The 22,659-nt window shown below is 43.8% G+C and overlaps 1 protein-coding gene and 1 long non-coding RNA gene across 2 annotated transcripts in view; one reads left to right on the forward strand and one right to left on the reverse strand.

The window, feature by feature from the left end:
• The window catches only part of LOC115852941 (uncharacterized), a 99,640-nt gene that overhangs the window by 61,364 nt on the left and 15,617 nt on the right, over nt 1-22,659 (forward strand). The window contains exons 5-6 of the long non-coding RNA XR_009565400.1: nt 3,063-3,198; nt 3,756-3,937. This is a non-coding gene — a long non-coding RNA (uncharacterized lncRNA). The remainder of the gene's footprint in view (nt 1-3,062; nt 3,199-3,755; nt 3,938-22,659) is intronic.
• The window catches only part of DRAM1 (DNA damage regulated autophagy modulator 1), a 47,903-nt gene continuing 32,654 nt past the window's right edge, over nt 7,411-22,659 (reverse strand). The window contains exons 4-7 of the mRNA XM_060305846.2: nt 18,324-18,501; nt 14,285-14,343; nt 10,272-10,364; nt 7,411-9,699 (exon numbers count right to left, since the gene is read on the reverse strand). Coding sequence (XP_060161829.1) covers nt 9,655-9,699; nt 10,272-10,364; nt 14,285-14,343; nt 18,324-18,501 — 375 coding nt within the window. The 3' untranslated portion in view covers nt 7,411-9,654. The remainder of the gene's footprint in view (nt 9,700-10,271; nt 10,365-14,284; nt 14,344-18,323; nt 18,502-22,659) is intronic.

Genomic DNA, 22,659 nt, shown 5'->3' on the forward strand with positions numbered 1-22,659 from the left:
GGTGCTTTACGGGCATTGCTCCAGTGAATCTTCATGACAAGACTATGACGCAGGTATGATGGTTATTCCCATTTTACAGATGAAGACACTGAGGTTCCATGAAGTTACCTGACTTGCTGGGGCATCAAAGCTGGAACTTGAAAACCAAGTCTTTGACTCCAAAGTCAAAGATTCCTTTTTTTAGAATTGTGATAAAATATATATAACATAAGAATTTGCCACTTTCACCATTTTGAAGCATACGGTTTTAGTGGCATTAAGCACATTCACAATGTTGTGTAACCATCACCACTATCCATTTCCGGAACTTTTTCATCATCTCAAAACATATACTCTGTACCCATTAAACAGTAACTCCCCATTCTCCCCTCCCTCCAGCTCCTGGTCACTCCTATTCTGTCTGTCTCTATGAATTAAAGTATTCGTTCTAAATCATCCTTTCCAGATGGGCTCAAAGAAGAAATGAAGGTGCCGAGGTTGATCATTTTTTCTCCTTGAATAAGGTATCTCTGAGTTAGGTGAGGCTCCCACCTGAAACCCATGTCCCCAGATACTGAAGAACTTGTAATTCCCACCAAACAGCATAAGCTCTCTTGCCTCTGTTCCACAGCACAGGTGAATCCCTTTTCCCACCTTGCCTTCATTTAGCAAACTCTATCTCCTCCTCCAAGTCTCCCTCCAGGCATGACCATCCCTAGGGAACTGAACCAAGCTCTTCAACTAGCAGGGTCCCACAGACCAGGCTTTGCAAACTAATGTTAACTCGAACCACCTAAGCGTCTTACTAAAATGCAGATTTGGATTTAGTGAGTCTGGGTTGGGGCCCTAAGATTCTGAGTTTCTATCAAGCTTCCAGGTCCCTGGAACACACTTTGAGCCATGAGGTCAGAGAGGGCAGTGCTTCACCATAGCATGTTATTTGTTTTATTTTTTTTTAACTCTAGTGTTTCCTTGGCTGTTTCTCCACTCCACTATAAATACCTTGAGGGCAGAAACCCATCTTATTTATGGTTATATTCCAGAGACTAGCACGGTGCCAACCCAGAGTAACTCTCAATAAATGTTGAATGAATGAATAAATAAATGAGCTCACAGGCTGGAAGGATAAAAAGGAACAGATCTGTGAAGAGCCTGGTAAGCCATACTAAGGAATTTGAAATTTATCCTGAAGTTATGGGGAGCCACTGAAGGATTTTAAGAGGCTGTTATATCAAATGTGTATGTGCAGTGTGTAAGATGTGTTGGAAAGGACCAAGAATGAAATTAAGGAAACGATAGTGAGCTACTGCACTAGTCCAAGCAAATAATTATGAAGGCAAATAATTATGAATAAATAAGGTAGTGATGGTGGGAATGGGGAGGAGGAAGAGGTTTCAAGGCCATGTAGATGGTTAACCACATATCCCCGTTTGCTTCCGACAAACCCAGTTTCCTTCTGGTTCACTTATTAATAATGTCCCTTTCATTCCCCAGAATGCCCTGGTTTGGATGATAATTATCTTTTAACCCAGTACATAGGAGATAAAGTTAATAGAACATGAGGTGGGGTTGGGGAGCAGAGTGTTTCTGCCCTGGGTGACCCAGGGAATGGTAACACCATTCACCAAACCAGGCAGTCCAGGAGGAGAAGCAACGGGAGAAGTTTCTTTTTAAAATAAAAATAGTTAAAAAGTGAGTCAGTGAAAAATATTCAGTAAATTGCAGTAAGAGGATGACAAAAATTGCAAAGGAGACACACAAATGGTTGAAGTCTGGGGAGTATTGAAGGAAGTTATCATCCTCCCTCCCTGAACCTCTGAACTGAGTTAGTCTCAGAGCCATTTATTAGGAAACCTGCCCTCATCTGCCATTCACACCAGCTGCAGATGGGAAGTCGAAATGGCCAATTAATTCCGGGTTTTTTCCCTCACTTCTCACTTTCTTTTTTTGGCTGCATTGGGTCTTCCTTGCTGCGGGTGGGCTTTCTCTAGTTGTGGCGAGCGGGGGCTACTCTTTGTTGAGGTGCGTGGGCTTCTCATTGCGGTGGCTTCTCTTGTTGCGGGTCACAGGCTCTAGGCACGTGGGCGTCAGTAGTTGCAGCATGCAGGCTCAGTAGTTGTGGCACACGGGCCCTAGAACACATGGCATGGACTCAGTAGTTGCAGTGCGAGGGCTCTAGGGCACACGGGCTTCAGTAGTTGTGGCACGTGGGCTCAGTAGTTGTGGCTTGCGGGCTCTAGAGCGCAGGCTCAGTAATTGTGGCACAAGGGCTTAGTTGCTGCGTGGCATGTGGGATCTTCCCGGACCAGGGCTCGAATCCGTGTCACCTGCATTGGCAGGTGGATCCTTAACCACTGTGCCACCAGGGAAGCCCCACTTCTCATTTTCTTCTCTTCAAGTCACTGCTGCATCTGCTCCCAACAGCTAACGACTTTTGAGTATCTTCAGCATTAATTGGATCACAGCTGACTGTGGTCTTTCAGACAGTCAAAACAACGACAGAGCACACCAAGGCCTAGTTAACTGAGTCTTCTCAAAAGAACACATCCCCCGGTTTGAGCCAAAGGTCAGGGAACACCAAAATGTTCTACCTCATTTATAAGCCCCATGACACAAGATCCTCACTAATGTCTATTCATACTTGCCAGCACCTTGGCTCTTCCCTCCCCTACAACATGTCAGCAACTGGGTAATTATTTAATAAACCTCAGAGCATACCTTTGCTTCTCTCGGCCAGAGAGACCAGGGATTTTCCTGGTTTCAGTTTCAAGGTGGTTCTGACTTCAGAGTTCCAAGTGTGGTCAAGCGGAAGAATAAATTCACCCGCTAGAGCCTTTTGAGGGAACTTTCAAACAAAACTCTGGCTTTTCAAGTATTAAGAGGAAATGACAGACTGAACTAAGCTCAGTATTCATTTTAATACACGTGTTAAAGGTTATGTTAGCAGCTGTCAAATTGCTGGCCAGCTCTAACTACATCACTCTTTACCCTAAATCAGATATCTTGGGTGGCACCCGGAATGTGCTTCTCTGGGCTGACCCTAAGCAACAGGATTGTTCAAGAAGGTGAATTTTGTCTTCCAGGCATTCCTATCACTTGTGCTAACATTAGCCTGATGAGCAAGAGAGCTGGAACCTGGGACCCCGAGCCCGGAGACCCTTCTGCTTCCGCTGGAGGCTCAGAGAACTCTACATCCTCCAACCACATCACCTGCTGGAGGTAGGATGCCAAGCCCATCCGTCTGACAAGTGTGAGCACTGAGGACTTCTGTTACTCAGCCTGGGGGAAGCCTAAGTGGTCTCTGCACCCCACCATGATTGCCTCCTTGGCAAGTAGAGAGCAGATGTTTCTAACCCCAAGTCCATCTTACTGCACCAATCAGAAGCAAAAGATACTAAGAGTTCAGAGTCCTAAGAAACCACACCTCACAGCTACCAGGGCCTTAATCATACTGAAAGGCCCCCAGCCCCCAGCCTCACTGCCCCATGGCATCCTTAGCCATTTCGGTGCTCCCCTTCAAGGGTCATGCATGGCTGTGGGAGAGCTAATCTCAAACTCCCACCAAAGATTGGTGTGGCACAGGAGCCCTCTCTCTATCATGTTCCCACTACCTACTCCCTGTCCCCTTCTCACAGTATCTTCGTTGTGGTTGGATGCTCAGTCAATATTAACAGGAACTGAGTCATAATGCAAGCAAGTAAAGAAATGTTCTTGGTGGTTAAACAAAAGTCCCTGAATAGCTGGTACTGAGAAAACTTTATGCTGTCTCTCCACAGGTAGTCCCAACTTTGTCTTTTTCAAAATGACAAAAGGATTTTGTGGACAGTGAAACTATTCTGTATGATACTACAATAGCAGCTACATGCCATGCTACATTTGTCGAAACTCATGGAATGTGCACCACACCAAGAGTGAACCCTAATGGATACTACAGACTATGGTGTAATGATGTATCAAGGTAGGTCCATCAATTAAAGCCTATTATTTCTAAGTAAGTTAAATTTCTCAAAGCTGGAGAATCAATCCCTCTCTCCCTCTCTCTCTTTCTCTCTCTCTCTCTCTCTCTCGCCCCTGCATCGCTGGTGTCCCCCACTCATTGGGTCATTCCACACTGACCACCAAGCTACAAGGTCAGGGAGGACCAAAAGGCTTGTGGATTCTCCCTGGTTCTGTAATGGTTCAGTTTGCCAGAAAGAGGAAAGGGAATATTGTGGTTGATGATTGATGTCTATAAAAGCAAAATGTTCTCAGAAGATAAGGAAGTATAAGTGAAGTGGCAGCCCTTCAAAGAGATCCCAAAAGAGAAAGTGGATAGAAAAGGGATGAGATTAGAAGAGGCAGAGACAAAAGTGCAAGATCACAATGAAAAACCCAAGTGAGATGGAGACACTCTTGACCATGAAAAGGAGAGTGGGCATCAGTTGGTAGGAGGTAAAAGACAGTGGCGCTCTGCTGTCTGCAGAGAGGGGAGCAAACAGCCTCCCCTCCCTGCCCTGGGGGCTTAAATAAAAGAGTGAAGAGGGCTTTGTAGAACAGTGACACCATCAGCTGGCTTCTGTCCCACACCATGTACTGCAGAATCCACGTGATGAATGAATGAGTTGCCAAGAAAAGGTGAACTTACCATCAGCATCCCCAGTTTAGATGGAAGGGTGAAATAGCTGGAAAGATTTTCCAACAGAAAACACTCACGTGGTAAAAGGTCCCAAAGGCAAGAAGACAGTATTTGTCACATCCCAGATTGCAGCTCCCGTTGGTCCCAGCATTCCCACTCACGGGAATTTCTCCCACAGATTTCCTTGCACCCGTGTGAAATGCTGTATGTACTAGGTCACTCACTTATAATTGCAAAGCTTGGACACCACATGATTGGTCATCAAACAGGGGACTTGTTAAATAAAGGATGGCACATAGAATACTGTACAAGTGTAAAACAGAACAAAAAAACCCAAAGAAGCTCTCTGTGTGTTGATAAGGAAACATCTCTGAGATACATTGCTTAGTCAAAAAAGGCAGGCTCAAAACTGTTTGCAAGATATGCTACATTTGGGATAGAAATTAAAAGGGAAACGTTCTTAAATGTGTGTTTCTGCTTGTATTTTCATTAAAAGGGGCTATCTGCCAGAAGAGCGGTGAATTAAGTGTGGGTAGAGGAAAGTACAAAGGCTTTTCACAGAGTACCTTTTTATATCGTTTTGATTTTTGAATCACATCAATATATTACTGATTGGAGATTTTAAAAAAAAGAAAACATGGTTCAGAGAGTAAGGGCTGTGAGTGGGAACAGTTGAATCACCTGTTATCTAGAAATTATCTTTCCACCCCAGCACAGTGAGTCCAGATAACAGCAGTTTGCTATATTTGCATATTAGGAGAACTCTTGGGTATTTGTATTAAGTCAGGGCTCTTATAGGAATAAGCATGGGAAATCCAGCTCAAGTTTACCGAAGTTAAAAAGAGATTCATGTAACTGAAGAGTCCAGAGGTAGAGCCGGCTCTGGGGATGGAGGGCTTTGCTCATCACTGAGGGACTACCTAGGCTGCAGGCTCACTAGGCATCATCTATCTCATGGCACCCTGACCCAAACCACAGTGCAGATGGCTGGTAGCCCCTTCAGCATTTTCCAAGCATTGATTTTGGAGGTCACCACCCCCCCCCAGTGTGAGTTTGGCATACCGCTGCCCTTCGTTTTAGAATATGAATCTGCTGGGGGTGACCCAGGAGCGTCAGAAGCTTCTCCTCCAGGGCTTGAGGCTGTGGTTGCTCTCTTGTGCAACAGACAAGATGCAGATGCATGACATTCTGGCCTTGAGAATGCAGGGTATTCAGAGCCAGACCAAGAGTATGTGTGTGGGGAGACGGCTGGGCCTCCAGGCTTGCCAGAATCAAGGAATGGGAGAGAATGGAGACCACTTATCTTCCTCCCACTCCCCCTTCCTCATTCCAGGCCCAAATACCAGACCAGTGTGTCTCCAAATGAGTAAAAACTGGGAACATGGGACCATGCCACATGTAAGGGATGTTAGGAAACCCAAACACAGCACAACACTGATGTACTTAATTTGGTTTATGAAATACAATTTCTGTGGAATCCTCTGTTAATGTTTGGGGAGGAAAAAAAAAAAAAAAGATGCACTGGATTAGAAAACAAGAGTCCCAGACAGGAATCTGTTGCCATCCGGTGGTAGAACCACTTACAGGTCACTGAACCTCTTTTTCTTTGCCTTAGTTTCCTCATTTGAAGCATGTGACAGTTAACTGCCTGACCAATCTCACAGAGGTTAAATAAGAACACGAGAAGCTTGGAGAAGTATAAACATAACTTTGAAGTTAACTGAAGGTACATTATTACCTACCTGGCTTACATTTACTTATCTTTTTTTTTACCTGAAAAGATTGGCAGCAGGTAAAATTTGGTTTGCTCTGAATCAAGTTGGGTTGGCTTTTCTGACCTGTGGGGTCAGGGAAGACTTTAATTTCATAGTGGAATCTGCAGCTTTTTGTCTGTGCAAGATCCATTTATCATCCCTTTCTTCTGAGAAACAACTTTCCCGCACCATCAGCCCAGTAGTTTGGGCAGTGTGGACCCCTCAATGCTCCAGAGGTGGACATGTGATGCTGGTCTGACCAATCAGAGCATCATCACACCTCCCTGGGCTACAGGATGGGCATGTGACCCAAGGCAGCCAATCAGAGACAGTGAGTTTGAATTGGAGAGCTTTGGTTGGAACTTTTAGGAAGCCCTCTCATTCCACTGGACAGTTTGTAGCCTGGGTCTTCTAGAAGCCATCTCACTCCCACCAGGGGAAAGCCTGCCTGAGAATGATGCCAACAGAGAGAAAAGCAGAGCTGAGAGAAGAAGAGAACAGATGGAGTCCTGGTGGCACTTGTGGATCCAGCCATCCCTATAGCCAGCTCTACCCCCGGACTTCTCATTACTTGAAGCAATAGATGCCCCTTTTTCCTTCAACAAATTTGAGTTGGATTTCTGGTGCAAACTTCTGATACTACTATTCAAGAATCTCTACAAAGATGAGCCATCCTGCCCACATGCAAATCTACATGAATTAAGAATACATAAGGTGGGCTTCCCTGGTGGCGCACTGGTTGAGAGTCCGCCTGCCGATGCAGGGGACACGGGTTCGTGCCCCGGTCCGGGAGGATCCCACATGCCGCGGAGCGGCTGGGCCCGTGAGCCATGGCCGCTGAGCCTGCGCGTCCGGAGCCTGTGCTCCACAACGAGAGAGGCCACAACAGTGAGAGGCCCACGTACCGCAAAAAAAAAAAAAAGAACACATAAGGTTTAAACTCTACCTTTATAGAGTCCAAGTGGAGCTAGAATCCTTTCCCGGATAAATATACTTCATAGTAGCACCCAGTCGACATATTGTAATTTAAAAGAGACACAAACTACTAAAATAAAGAAATATTTCATTTTATTTTACTCCTTTAGCCATGAGGTCCAAGGAAATGCAAGTTCATGGAAATTAGAAGTAATACCAGAATATGGATAAGATCAGCTTTAGAGATTTCATGGGATCAGCAGAACGTGATTGTCTGGAGTGATTTTTGGCCTTCTCAGTTTGCCAAGCCAGGTGTACCATTTTGTCTAGCCCATTTAACAATTTCTGTGGTAACTGTCCAGGATGAAGAGAGTCATCATAGAATGGAGAAGCCCAAACAACTGAAACGTTTACAGCACACAGAGCAGAACAGTCAATATTACAAGGTGACACAGACTATTTAAGCACTTAATTAGTAAACCAGAGTAAATCTCATTATGCAGCACTACAAATATCCCTAGCCATGCCTTCATTTGCTCATTCCTTCATTCATGCATTCAGTGAGTATTTATTAAGCACCTACTGTGTACCAGGAGGCAGCCTGGTAAATGCTGGAGTTACAAAGACAAAGAATAAGGCGCAGACCCTGCCCTCAAGGAGCTCCCAATCTAAATCTTGCAGAGAGATATAGAAATGAATGACAATGCATCCAGAAGGGCTGATAACAAAAGTCTGTTCCAAGGGAGACCCAGCTCTGGATTCATTCTACTGCAGGTTCCACGGTAAAGGCCAGTGGCATTCCTCCCCCTCTGCAGAACATAGCTTTAACCAGTATTTCAGTTCCAGTGTTACACAGAGAGCCACAGCATTATAACAAGTTACCACTAACCCAGCAGCGGGTCTGAGGCTCTCACCACTGAACCTTTAGGGGAAATAGAGTGTGACCTTGCAGAAGTGGCTGACCACCCCTGAGTCTCACTCCTTCCTCCACAGCTATCCAGGCGGGCTGCTCTGCCCTTGGCATATGCCCTCAAGGTCTGGACCCACTTGGCCAGACATGGGTTTATGGTCTGGAGGGTCCCTGAAGAAGAGTTCCTTCTCTTCAACTTCTAAACCTAAGCCTTCCTATTTCAAGACCCACTTCTTCCTCTGGAATGACCTGCTTTTCATTTGTCATTTTTGATTTGGGTGAAAAGTGGCACCATGTGCAGGTCTTGCTGAGCAAAGGACCTGCTTCACATTTTGTAAAGTGTGCAAACATCCAGCCATAGGCATTAAGAAGAGGAGCAAACAAACTCCATCACACACCCTGCTCCCCTTTCTCCTCTCTCAGACCTGCGCTCCCATCAGCACGTTGACTGGCGTAAAATGAATGCAAGGTGTTAGTTGCAGCTTCTGAGTCAGACTGTATGTCAAGTTATGCCAGTAACAATAAAGGGTAGTTTTATAAGTGGAATCTGCAATGCTGTTTGCAGACTGGCTTTTGCAGAGGTTTAGTATTAAGCAAAAGTCTCCTTCCCATAATCCTGCCTTACTTGGATATTCCCTGAGATACACTCCCCTCTCCCTGCTCATCTGGTAAAGACAACAGTCCGGAATCCAGTGAGTTTTTCCTGTTAGTTGTTCACCTGCATTTCACTCTGTTGTTAGAAGGCTTTTGATTTCTAAGCTGCCTTGCTAAATCAATCCTACCTGGAGTTACATCACTACGGACTGCCAGTTAGCAGCAAGGGTAGAAGCTTGGTCTCTGTGAGCAGGGAGGCCTGTGGGGGGGACAGAATTTCAAAACCGTGGTCTTCCGTGGTCACTGAGTTAATGTGCATAGTGGTATTAAGGCCTTTCAACAGAAGCATTTTGCTTGGTTCATCTAAAAATCATAGTCTCTTAGTGTTAGTTTATTAACGAAATCTTAATGATCATTATAAATTGAATTTTATAGATGCTCTTGAGATATAAAATTATACAGTGCATTCTCTAAAAATGAAATTTTAAAATGAATATTCCCTGATTTTACTTTTTAATGAATTCCTCCTTTAGTGTATTTCCATAAATCTCTTACAGACAAAGAAACAAAACAGAATCTGTACAAAAAATAAGAGGTCTCCATTTTCTGGAACACCTTATCTTTTCTGTAATGAATTTGTTAATATAAAAAAGTGTCTACTTAGAAAATTATAAAAACATTGCTACAATGTCATAAATGCTCTACATTCTCTAGGAAAACATACCTTTGGAAATAGTACAACTATTGGGAATTCTTAAAGAAATTCAAGTCCTGGATGTGCTGCAGATGAATTCCACGCAGGGCAGCGTTAAAACCCTGTCTATCCTCTGTACCACTTCTAGAAATTGTCTGCCACTTTCCTTGAGTGAGATTGAATTCTCCTTCCTTCAAACATCACCATTGATTTCTGTGGATATCCTTAGGGTGACACTCTATTTTTAAAAAAATAAAAAAGGTTTAAAAGAAGGTAAACAATTCCAGTGCCAGCTCTGAAACTCCCAACAGCTTTGCACCCCCTCAGAGATGATCTCACTACGGTTTGTACTGAGCTCGAGTTGGGTCCTCAAGAGTTTTCTTGGCCTTCTCTCTATCCTTTTAGCTAGTAATTCACTTGTTTCAAAATGTAAGATTTTCCCTGTTGCCAAATCTGACAAGGTCCCATCTTCTCTCTGCCTTGAGAACATTTTTCAACAACACACTTTTATTTTTAAGAAAAGACATATTTCCTGTTATTTGGAACTTGTGAGACCTCTTTGAAAAAAAAATAACCAGGATCTATGACTATAAGCATCAAATGGCAGAGGACAGATGAACGTTTCCTTGTTTAGGAGAGCTATTCAAGATGCTTTCCTTTGGGAATACACTAAATTGCACAATACTTACATATTTTTTCAAACACATAAGGGTAAAAAGATAGTGCACTTATGTTAAATGCAAGAAATGTTCTATGGATTTCTACTAATCCGCATCATAACTTATAACATTTGCACTGATAAATACCTACCTGGAAATCGTAGATGAATGTTAGAAAGTAGAAAATAAAACCAAAGGCCACTGTCCATTCACAGATCGCACTCACTACGTGATATACATAATCCTAAGAGCAACAACAAAAAAAGAAACAGAATTTAGCCTAAATGCATTCACTTTAGTGGACATACTGAAATAATAATGAGCAGGTCAGGCCAAAGGAAAAAGCTGTCCAGTGAGCATAAATCAACCCCCGGAGGAAACACGGTAAGCAAGGCCATGTGGATGCACATCAGGGCAACTGCCCGATAAGAATGTGAATACAGTGACCCCAAAAGTTCTCTCTGGTTCTCACACACTCTGGCTTTAAGACTTGTCTGTGGAACCTCAACAGGCAGAAGAAGGATCACAAAACGGCTGAGAGTGGAAGGCAAATTTGGACTCAACAGAAGAAAGAACTTTCCATACAAGGCATGACTTGCTCTCCCACAGCTGGGAATCCCAAAGTTGAAAGGCAGGCTTGAAAAGCACCTACCCAGTGTCCATGTGGTTATTCCAGACTTCAACTATGCATCTAAAGGAAACTGGCTATCACCCCTGGGTTTTGTGTTTCTCTGTTACTATAGAAAACGTCAGTTCAGAAAATAGGTCTGCTTGATGTTATAAGGTAAGCACAGCTACAAAGCAAATGCTAATTATGAGACTGTTTTCTTGGGGGCAGGAATGAGAGAATGGAGGACAAGAAAGAGAATGGCTTTAATTCGGGGTTCCAAAGTCAGCTGCCTCTGGAGGCCAGGAAACTAATAAAAAGAAATGAAACTGACGGTTGCAAAAAGAGGGACAATGGGGAGCCCACGCCCCATCAGCTCAATTCCATTCTTGCCAGGTAGGAAAGTATGACCCCAGTGTTCCTTTGAGATTAAAAAAAGAGAGAGAGAGAGAGAGAGAGACTTCCTTGTTGGTCCAGTGGTTAAGACTCTGTGCTTCCAATGCAGGGGGCTCAGGTTTGATCCCTAGTCAGGGAACTAAGATCCCACATGCCATGCGGCGGGGCCAAAAAAAGGCCCACAGAGTGTGTGTGTGCGCGCGTGTGTGTATGTGTGAGATAGCTCCCCTGATTTTTAAATACTGGAAACCATTTTTAAAAAGCATTTTTAAACACCATCTAAGTAAAAAATGCTTGTCTAAATTCTGACTTTAGCCCACATGCCCAATTAGCCTGTGGACTGTCATCAGTTCGAGCCCTCTGATTTCAAATCATAACCTACATTTTCTTCCTGCTTCACTGTCTGCTTTGCCGTAGGTTACAAGTGTGAACAAACAAGTGTGCTAGATTACAGGTCAGTTCTTTTCTTTGATCCACCACAAAGATCTAATTGAGGCACATCAAACTCTCAGACACCACCACTCACCCTCCCCACGGAGGATCACATCCACCCACTGTTCTCATCCAGGCCACTCCAGGGAGAATCTGACCAGCCTACGTTACAGGGTCGAGAATGGGGGCCACTTCCTTTTCAAAGGTGACAGCACTAGGGGACCCACCCCATCTCCTATCATCTCTAGACAATGAAGATGGCTTAATCAAATAGCAGCAGAATTTGGGGGTGGGAGAGGATTTCTGTAGCATGATATTAATAACAGTGCACTGAAGGAGGGGTCCAGACTCTTCCACTACACATATATGAACGCAGGCAAAGCTCTAATCTCCTTGCTACGTAAAATGGGACAAGGACATCATAATTCTTATCCTCCCTACCACGTTAAGTCAATGCACAGGAATGTGCTGTGAAACCTCTGAAGGACTCCACGGTTTGGGGCAGGACCTAAACGATTATTCTGTTCCGTGAACTTATGTAAAGAGTTTTCTTTGCATTCGTGGATATTGGGGAACGGAAGGGGAGTGAATAGAAAACCAGGTACTTTTCACATTTTTAAGATAGAAAATGAAATGAAAAAAGGTTTTTCAACTGGGGAATATGCTTTGATGAATCCTTCCCAGCTGCTGATTTGTGGTGGAAGGCCTCCCCCCAGTGGTTAAGAAGTAAAATACACCTAGGGCTACTCTTTTGTGAGCTCTCCTTATCAGGAAGCACTTTTTTTCTAACTTCTGCCTGGCTCGTCCTCACCGTCTTCAGTCTCTCACTTGCTTCTTGCAGGCTTCCATCACCTGCCAGAATCCCCTCTGGTGGAAAATGCTTCCTCTGACCCTGCCATTACCCCGACCAGGGATCGAACCCATGCTCCCTGCAGTGGAAGCACGGAGTCAACCAATGGACCACCAGGGAAGCCCCTGAAACTGCTTTTTTCTTTCTTTTTAAACAAAGGGATTGGGCTTTTTTTTTTTTTTTTTTTTGGGCTGCATTGGGTCTTCGTTGCTGCATGCGGGCTTTCTCTAGTTGTGGCGAGCGGGGGCTGCTCTTCATTGCGGGGTGCAGGATTCTCATTGTGGTGGCTTCTCTTGTTGCAGAGCACGAGCTCTAGCCGCGCGGGCTTCAGTAGTTGTAGCAAGGCGGGCTCAGTAGTTGTGGCTCACGGGCTGTAGAGCACAGGCTCAGTAGTTGTGGCTCACGGGCTTAGTTGCTCTGCGGCATCTTCCTGGACCGGGGCTCGAACCCGTGTCCCCTGCATTGGCAGGCAGATCCTTAACCACTGCGCCACCAGGGAAGCCCCTGAAACTGCTCTTTGAAAAACATCAGTAACTCCACCTGCCCCTTGGGAAAAACTGCTGCTCCTCACTAACTCCCTTCTCTCTGTAGGTAACTAACGACATGAGTTGATCTTAATTCGAAACATCTGATTCCTTGTGTTCTGATGTTTGGCCTGGAAACTACCCGTCACTCTACCCTATGCTCTGATGGCTCTTGATCCTACCCCAGGTCTAGTCCCCCATGTCTAACTGGACATTTCTCCTCGGCGTTTCACTATAGCTTCAGATTCAACGATTCTGAAACCAAACCCATCCATTTCTCCCCATGAAATCATTTATTCCTGTTAAGGACCCAATCTTTTCTTCTTCTTTTAAAAAAAATATTTATTTGGCTGCGCTGGGTCTTAGTTGCAGCACGCAGGATGTTTTAGTTGTGGCACATGGAATCTTTAGTTGCGGCATGCAAACTCTTAGTTGCAGCGTGTGGGATCTAGTTCCGCGACCAGGGATCAAATCTGGGCCCCCTGCATTGGGAGCGCTGAGTCTTAGCCACTGGACCACCAGGGAAGTCCCAAGGGACCCAATCTTATCTGTTCATGAGAACAGGTTCTTTGGTTCACCCAAGACAAAAACTTGGAAGTCATCTTCACTTCATCACGTCCTTTCATTCTTATGCTATTTCTTCGAGTCTAGGGAAATCTTGATTTAAAATCTAAACTAGTGGAACTGCCTTCTCTCTGCCATCCTAACTCCGGTCTCTCTCCTCTTCAATACATCCCAGGTGTCTCTTCTAATTTTCTTCCAATAATATTCTCTTTTTTTTGCGGTACGCGGGCCTCTCACTGTTGTGGCCTCTCCCGTTGCGGAGCACAGGCTCCGGACGCGCAGGCTCAGCGGCCATGGCTCACGGGCCTAGCCACTCCACGGCATGTGGGATAATCCCGGAACGGGACACGCACCCGTGTCCCCTGCATCGGCAGGCGGACTCTCAACCACTGCGCCACCTGGGAAGCCCTCCAATAATATTCTTTTAATTTACTTTCCTGTTCAAAAGCCTGCGGCCGATCACCTACATCAAGCATGAGCCCCTCTGCCCACCTCTTAAAGCCTTGCACAAACTATTCCCCCACAACCTTATCCCTGACCACATTTATTTCTCACCCTATGCTGATACAAACTATCTTCTACTCTGTTTTCATCACCTCTGCTTAACATGTGGTGCTTCGTCTGACCTCCATACACCTTCATTCGCATTGTTTCCCTACCCTTAAATCTCTTTTACTAAGCCTCGATGGTTGAAGGGTTTAAAATTTTAATTTCAAATTTTAAAAAATAATTTTGAAAATAATTCAAGGAACCAGGTTTGACAATCATATTGAAAACAGCTTATAGTTTACCTTCTCTTTTGGATTCCACTCCAGCTTGGTTATAGAAATTAACGAAGCACAGGCAATCACTAAAAAACGAAATTGTTAAGGAAACTACAGGAGAAAATAGGTCCTTTATTAGAAGAATAAAGAATAGGTTATTCTTCTAATAATATAACCATTACACAATGTTCACATGTTAGTGCCAACATTTCTGCTATCAAACAAGTTATATCAGCTTCTTATCATCTCAAACCTTAAGTTCGATCATGGCAGCAGTTAAAATACAACACAGAAGTAGTCATTCCTTAGCAATACTTTGTCAGTTATGTATAGAAGACTTTTAATCTGTGGCTACATGTTGCTTGACCCTGTTGTTTAAGTTTGGTCAAAATGACACAGAGTCTAATATGGGTACTTTTGCAGTAGTTTTCCCCTAAAATACTATTGTCCCTAAATAATAATATTGATTAAAATTCTTTTTCCTAAAATACTATGTTCAAGGCAACAGCTTCAAGGAAAAAATTAACATTTCAAAGCATCACAAAGTACCAAGGCTCATATACAAAAACAAGCTACAGAAATTTAATGTATTATCTTTATAAAAATTTAAAAAAACAGATTTTTCCATTGAGTAACTGGGTGTAAGCGGAGCCCTTCCTCCCTGGCCCAAAGGGTTTACAAATCAGAAAGATACATCCTACATCTGACCTTGGGGACGAAGGACAAATCCTGAGAGGCCAGCCTAACAAGGCCAGGGACTGAGGCTACTGCCCAACGTGGACAAGACTGTCTGCACAAAGGTGGTGACGACCATTTTGATTGAACGTAGAAGGCCAAAGAGAAAGCTAGAGAGAAATGGGATGCTCTTTAAAAGTTTTTGCAAAATGTTAATTCCAAGTGTTGTGTCAATCAATGCCAAGTTTAGCGCCTCCTCTGAATTTGGAGTCAGCACCCTCTCTCCCTGCCCTCCGCCACGTCCCATATTTTGCAATGCTTAACACCTCTCAGTTTCTCAAAGTAAAAGAAGTAGAGAATGGGACTTCCCTGGCAGTCCAGTGGTTAAGACTCCACGCTTCCAGAGCAGGGGGCGCGGGTTCAATCCCTGGTCAGGGAACTAAGACCCCGCATGCCGCTGGCCAAAAAATAAAAAGAAGTAGAGAACATTAAAGGTTCTCTAATCATGTCATGACCGTATGTCTGTTTCTAATAGTTTTAAAAGCCTCTTAATTCTTTCACTTAATTCTTTATCTCATCTTTAGTCCCATCAGGTCCCATGCTGGGGAGGAGTGGGTGGGGGGGAGAGGCAGACAAAACTCTGGCAAAAAAGACCTGGGCTCAGCTCCCAGAAATATTACAGCCTTGTCGGACCCAGGGAATGTGCCGCGTTAGAGAGAAAAGAACAGGGTGCAGTCATGACTCGGAGGGAAGATTATTAATTTGGAGCGAAATGGGGTTTGAGGTGTCAGGGAAGCTACACTGAGTTGAGTTTAATCTAAGCTGTGAGGTTTGAGGAGCTCTCTAGGACAGCATCATCCCACAGAAATTCAGGCATATGTGTAACAATATTTTCTACTATAGTCACCACATTGACAGAAACGAAAAAGAGCCTAATGAAATTAATATTAACATATCTTATTTAACCCAATATATCAAACATGTTGTCATTTCAACATGTAATAATATAAACAATTATTAATGAGATATTTTACATTTTTTTTCTCATTAAGTCTTTGAAATCCAGTGTTTTACACTTACGGCCCTTCTCTACACAGACTACCCACGTTTCAATGCTCAAGAGCCTTGTGTGGCCAGTGGCTACTGTGTTGGATAGACAGTTCAGTTCTAGAAAGACAAAGTGGAGAAGTTTATCCAGGCAAGAAGAAGAGCATGGGCAAAAGCAGAGAACAGGAAACAGCCACAGTCAGGGAAGAAACTGTAAAACGGAGGTCGGAGAAATAGGCAGCCTCAGACTGCGTCTCTCGCAAAGGAACCGGCCTTTGCATTGTTAGTGATTTTGTGAAGCCTTTTGAAAGCTGCAGAAGCTGAATGCAAGATGGATAGTTTAGTAGGAAGGGCTCAGAAGCATGATTCCAGGCCTCAGTTTCTTCAGGAGTCAAATAAGGTTTCACGGAACTAATACAGGAAAGAGAAACAAGGACATTTTCAAGATACTTTAAAATCTTTCTAAGGAAATATAAATCCATGCTAATGTTTAAGACAAAAGACTTTTTCCTATGGATGAATTATTTCAAGTTAATTGGATAAAAACATATAACCTGTTTCTGTTCAGGGATCCTACCCGTCAGCATGGCTCATACGAACTTCCTAGAAATGGGAACTATTAGTATGTGAAACTCTGGCTTGAAAAAGTAATTCTGCTAAACCTCTCTCATTTTAGTACCTAGCGATCTGTCTCCAAAGTTGAAAGCAAGGAAAGTTTTCCTATACCAAAAAACTTTGTTTTTGACTTTACAAGTGGTTCTATAAATCTTACAACTAAAACAAGCTAAAAGGTTTGAGGAGATCCTTCTCAAGAGAAAGCATGAATGTCTTCAATCCATAAATAGGACAAGGAAACAGAGAAGGAACTATCTTAGGAACCAGGGTGTATATAGTTTGTTGTTAAATTTCTCAATACTAGAATTTGGTTCCTCTGTGCTTAGAAATTTTGTAATTAAAATTTTTCTTCCCTAAATGACAAAAACAAAAACCATCCTTAGACTTCACATTTTGTATAGCTCCAATTTTTTTTTTTAAGAAAATTTTTAAATGAATTTATTTATTTTTGGTTGCATTGGGTCTTCTTTGCTGCGCCCAGGCTTTGTCTAGTTGCAGCGAGCGGGAGCTACTCTTTATTGCAGTGTGCGGGCTTCTCATTGCGGTGGCTTCTCTTGTGGTGGAGCACGGGCTCTAGGCACGTGGGCTTCAGTAGTTGTGGCACGCAGGCTCAGTAGTTGTGGCTCATGGGCTCTAGAGCACAGGCTCAGTAGTTGTGGTGCATGGGCTTAGTTGCTCTGCAGCATGTGGGATCTTCCCGGACCAGGGCTCGAACCCGTGTCCCCTGCATTGGCAGGTGGATCCTTCACCACTGCGCTACCAGGAAGTCCCTATAGCTCCAATTTTAAAAGAAAAATGCAAGGCTTAATACTTAGAAGCACATGATGACAAAATATCTTTTTACTCAAGCTTGCCCACTTTGTACCACAACCCAACTCGGATGAACAAGACCACCGCTAATAAAATAGTTCCATTTTCCTACAGTCTGAAAATAATCACCAGTTTTTAATGACTCTTTAGCATTTGCTATGACTGCAGATGGTATTTTGAAAGATGGGGAATTTTCCACCCTTGAAAGACCACAGCTTTTTTTTTCTTTGTTAAATACCTCTTGGGGGAAAAAAAAGGAAAAGAAAGAATGAAAAAGGAAAAAAAAGGAAGGAAGGGTTGTTTTTCATTTCTTCTAAATCAGAATATACAAGTATGATAAATTTATATTTTCTTTTCACATTGTTGAATTAGAAAAAATAAAATTTCATTTTGAAAATGAAATCAGTGATAAAAAGAAAAGGCTAAATGTATTTAAATGACTTAGAAATAAATAGTATAGAGCTTTTTAAAACCTCTTAATATGGACGAATAAATCAAACCATCTAACCACCTATGTGTGGGGAGAAGGGAAAGTCAGGCCTCTTGGGAATCCACAGGGCTATTACTTTAAGTACAATATCAATATTTGATGTCTTTAGCCAAGCACTACAGAGAAAAATAAATATTTTCACATGGCTCATGAAACCGACCCTGTGGAAGGAAAGTAAACAGAGACTGAAGTGTTCTGACATTGTTTTTCATTTTCCTTTCACACCATTCTTTTCCCCAAAGATTCTTTTGATTTAACCAGACAACGTTGAGATATTTTCCTTATGATTTACCCGTTTCTCCCAATCGTTCTTCTGAAGCCTGTTGACACTTGGCTGTTAACCTTTGCTTTCTCCATTTTTTTTGGAGGGGAGTGGGGCAGTGAGGGTGTCAAGCTTGCAAGGACACTGACAAATGTAAGAAAGGATACTGGGGATGATGGCTGCAGAGGAAACGGCAGAGATGGCCATCCGTATGCGGCATGTGGAAAGGCTGTTCCACTGGGGACACGATTTGTAAGAGATGATGGATTGCAGGAGCGTGTACACAACACCGCAGACAAACGCCAAAAGGGCACCGCCATCGTGTACCACGGGGACAGTTAACTCCTAGAGAGAAAGTCACACATGTGCTGTTACTCAGCGTGAGTCTGTGCACATCAAGAGCCGAACACTCACTCACTTGCTTTGGGCTCCTCCAAGCCACCAGGCATCACAGATGCACACACCCCATCTTTGGAAAATACAGCTGGTTGCAGAAGATGACCAAGAGAAAAGCCTTCCCGGCACTGGAGTAAATGCCAGGAACTTGCTTGTTCCATACCAAAGTTTGGCTTGCTGCGAGTTGGGCAGATGGGCCTGGTTCAGTAATAATATCTCAATAAAACTGGCGGGGGAACCCCTATTAAACCAAAAAAATTATAAAAGAATTAAGAAAAACAAATCCTTTTCACCCCTTGAATGTTAGGCACATTTGAGCAAGGGAAAATAAACAAAAGGCAAAGCATCTAATGCTAATGAGCTGGGGTTGTTTTAGGAATAACCTGATAGTCCTGGTACTTTCCACTCTCCATTTTCTTTCTATGCTAATAAGTAAATCAAATCCTGAATTTACATACTTTGTTTCCACCCCCCACTAGCACTGTCAGGAAACTTGCTTCCTCAACCCTGGCCAATTCAATACATCAGATCTTAATCTGCAAGCTTCATGACACCCATATTAGCCCTGATGAAATCAGATCAAAAGGCCCTTGGATTAGCAGGAGGTGTATTTCCAGTGTGCCCTTTTCACTGTGGAATACATATTCGCTCATCAAAGATGTCTTTTAGAAGGGAAACGACTCAGATCAGACATGAATTTTGGATAGAGGTTAAGATGAAAACCTGGTAGCTCTTTTTGAAACTCTTGTTAATTTAAAAGATAATAGGGCTTCCCTGGTGGCGCAGTGGTTGAGAGTCCGTCTGCCGATGCAGGGAACACGGGTTCGTGCCCCGGTCCGGGAAGATCCCACATGCCGCGGAGCGGCTGGGCCCGTGAGCCATGGCCGCTGAGCCTGCGCGTCCGGAGCCTGTGCTCCGCAATGGGAGAGGCCACAACAGTGAGAGGCCCGCGTACCGGTAAAAAAAAAAAAAAAAAAAAAAAAAAGATAATAAAAGTAGAGAAAACTAGACTATTGAGAGGATTCAACCTCAGGAAACTTGACTTTTCCAAAAAGGAGACTTCTTGAGGGACAGGAAAGCATTGACGGAGACTGCTTGGTGAGGAGACACCAAAAAGTAGCCATCTTATCCACCAGTGCAGGAAAGAGTGCTAACTGTGAACACCTGGTAAATGCAGTTTACTCCCCCTCAAGAAAAAGCACCAGCCAATGCTGTCTCCCGCCCTCACATCTCTAATTCTTCTTGAGGCAACCGCTCACATAGGTTTGCTTACGGCACGCCCGAAAGTGAATTGCAGGATATCAAAAAAGGAAGTTGTAAAGATACATTTACGGGAATAATGACAAGGCAAACACTTTGCTCTCAGGAAAGTTAGAAATTCTATTTCTGGTCTATGTGAAGATGTAATCACTTCACAGAAACCTTAAAAGGAAACAAAAGTGTAATTATCTAACCACCTAAGCCTTCTTCCTGAAGTCTGCCCTTTATGGTTTAAACACTGATGGCCGTTATCACTTGTGATGTTGAGTTATTCCGAGAATAATGTGATGGGATATCATACAGTGCATACTATCCCCCCCACAGGACAAGTCATACCCACACTCCACTAGACAACTTATATCCTTCCAAGTTGCCACCTTCCCTTTGAAAATAATTTTTCCATCATGCTTTCTGACGCTAGAACTGTGAACTGTGAATTTTTTTCCCCTAATTTTGTGAAAAAAAATTTATCATTCTTCTTTTTTAAGTTTATTTTATTTTTGGCCGCACTGGGTCTTCGTTGCTGCGTGCAGGTTTTTGTCTAGTTGCGGCGAGCGGGGGCTACTCCTCGTTGCGGTGTGCGGGCTTCTCATTGTGGTGGCTTCTCTTTGTTGTGGAGTGTGGGCTCTAGGCATGTGGGCTTCAGTAGCGGCGGCACGCGGGCTCAGTAGTTGTGGTGCATGGGCTTAGTTGCTCCGTAACATGTGGGATCTTTGTGGACCAGGGCTAGAACCTGTGTCCCCTGCATTGGCAGGCGGATTCTTTAACCACTGCGCCACCTGGGAAGCCCTAGAACTGTGAACTGTGTACATGCTTTTTTCTCACAGAGATTTTCTCATTCTGGCCTAGAGGTTAACTCTTCCCCACAGGTTCTGGGAAGACTGCTTCAATCAAAGGTGACTTTTCATGACTCACAGGATTTGGGGAGAGTATTAACCTCTCTGGGTCTCCATTTCTCCATTGATAAATGAGGAAAATAATACTACCTATCTTCTAAGGTCATTATTAGAATTATACGAGTTAAAGCATGAAATGTTTTCATAAATGTCTGTCACCTAGAAAACTTCAATAAGAATTCCCAGGTGGTCCAGCGGTTAGGGCTCCATGCTCTCACTGCCGGGGCCAGGGTTCAATCCCTGGTCGGGGAACTAAGATCCCACAAGCCGTGCAGCCCGGCCAAATAAGAAAAAGAAAGAAGGAAAAAAGAAAACTTCAATAAATGTTGTTATGGAACCCAAAACACACACAATCATAAAACGTAAGGAAATGTCTTCAAGAGTCTCTACCACGTGACGAATGTCATAGGCAACTAGTGATGTTTATTTCCTAACACAGAGACAATAGAGTAGGAAAGTTAAACGAAGCCGGAAGCAAACTGAGTTCACAAGACGCCCTCCTGGAAGCCCTATAGGCTTGCTTCAGGGAGGCTACAAATTTGGCTCTCAGCTTTCACCAGTGTTAACAAGGAAACACTTAGTTGTGGATTTGTAACATCCTAAAACGAAAACTTGTTGGCCGCCAGACCTGGAAGAATATCCCTGCCCTAGGTTGTCCTGAAGATTCTGTGTCATACAAGGAAGGATGCCTCACCCCTCACAACACAGCACTGAGTTTCCCAGAGCACTTTATTATACTGTCCCCCCAACCAATGACAGATGGCTTCCTGCATGTGCAGGGCAGAAAAGGTGATTCTCTGAGGCCCACGTGATGCAGGCGAGGCAGAGGGCCCTCTGACAATGGTCTGACTCATGCAGGAGCAGACACTAGAGAACAGGTGGACAGCAGATGGTACAGGTGGTGTCCTGAGGTTATCAGCCTCCCAGGTACACACCAGGAGGCAGTGCCCCTCTGCTGCAGCTTCAGTGTGCAGATGTGGACTTGAACAGCCAGCTAGCACTGAAGGCTGACACGTTTTTATAAAGTAAGCGTCACAGAAGATCAACCCACTTCTGGTGGGAAAAAAGTTAAAGGAGTACCCCCAGGCAGAACCAAAAGTCCTCCAGGAGTAACCTCCTTTCTACGGTCACAAAGGGACAATGGTGATGACAGAGCAGGCCCTCCAGGGTGTTGGCCTATAGTGATGAACCGATGACCGTGATGACCGTACAGACTGCTGGGCACTGTACATTATCTCATCGAATCCCAGCAATAACCCTGTAAGGCGAGTGCTCATAATTAGTACTCATTTGAAATACAACACATACTTGTAAAATATAAGATATTGCCTCCATAGACAAATACCATGCCTTCCTGAAAGAGGCTTCGGAATGAAAGGAATCCAAAAATTAGAATAAAACGTGTAGGATTTTTTCCAACACTTGACACAGTAAGAATATGTCAAGTGGACTCTGCAGTAGTTGTTATATAAGTTAATTTGCTCAGTAAGGCCATATTTTGGCCCTGCAACTGATTAGCTGAGTAACCCTGACCAAATTATTTCACCTCCATGTGCCTAGATCCTCATCTGTGAAAGGAAGAGATCAGATGCCTCTCTTTGAATTGAACACCAGAGGCCCAAACAGCAGAATCAGTAAACATACACACGCTCATACACAGAAACGTTTTCACGATGTTAATGAAATCATTACAATGACTGAAGTAGCTCTCCCAGTACATTAAACCACAATCAACAAGAACACAGAGCAACCCAGAGCCCACAGCATGGTCTGAAGCATGCTCTCTCTCACACACGCACCCCATCTCTCCCAAGTACTAGGCTGGGCTGACTTGCAAATGACGAAGATTTGTTTCTAAGAAGCAAACTATCCCAATATTCATACACTCATCAACTATTTGAGAGCTGTGCTGGCACAAGCGTGCCTCTGGTGCTCTTGCTTCTCTCCTCCA

Source organism: Globicephala melas, chromosome 10 (assembly GCF_963455315.2).
Source record: "Globicephala melas chromosome 10, mGloMel1.2, whole genome shotgun sequence".
Taxonomy (NCBI): Eukaryota; Metazoa; Chordata; class Mammalia; order Artiodactyla; family Delphinidae; genus Globicephala; species Globicephala melas.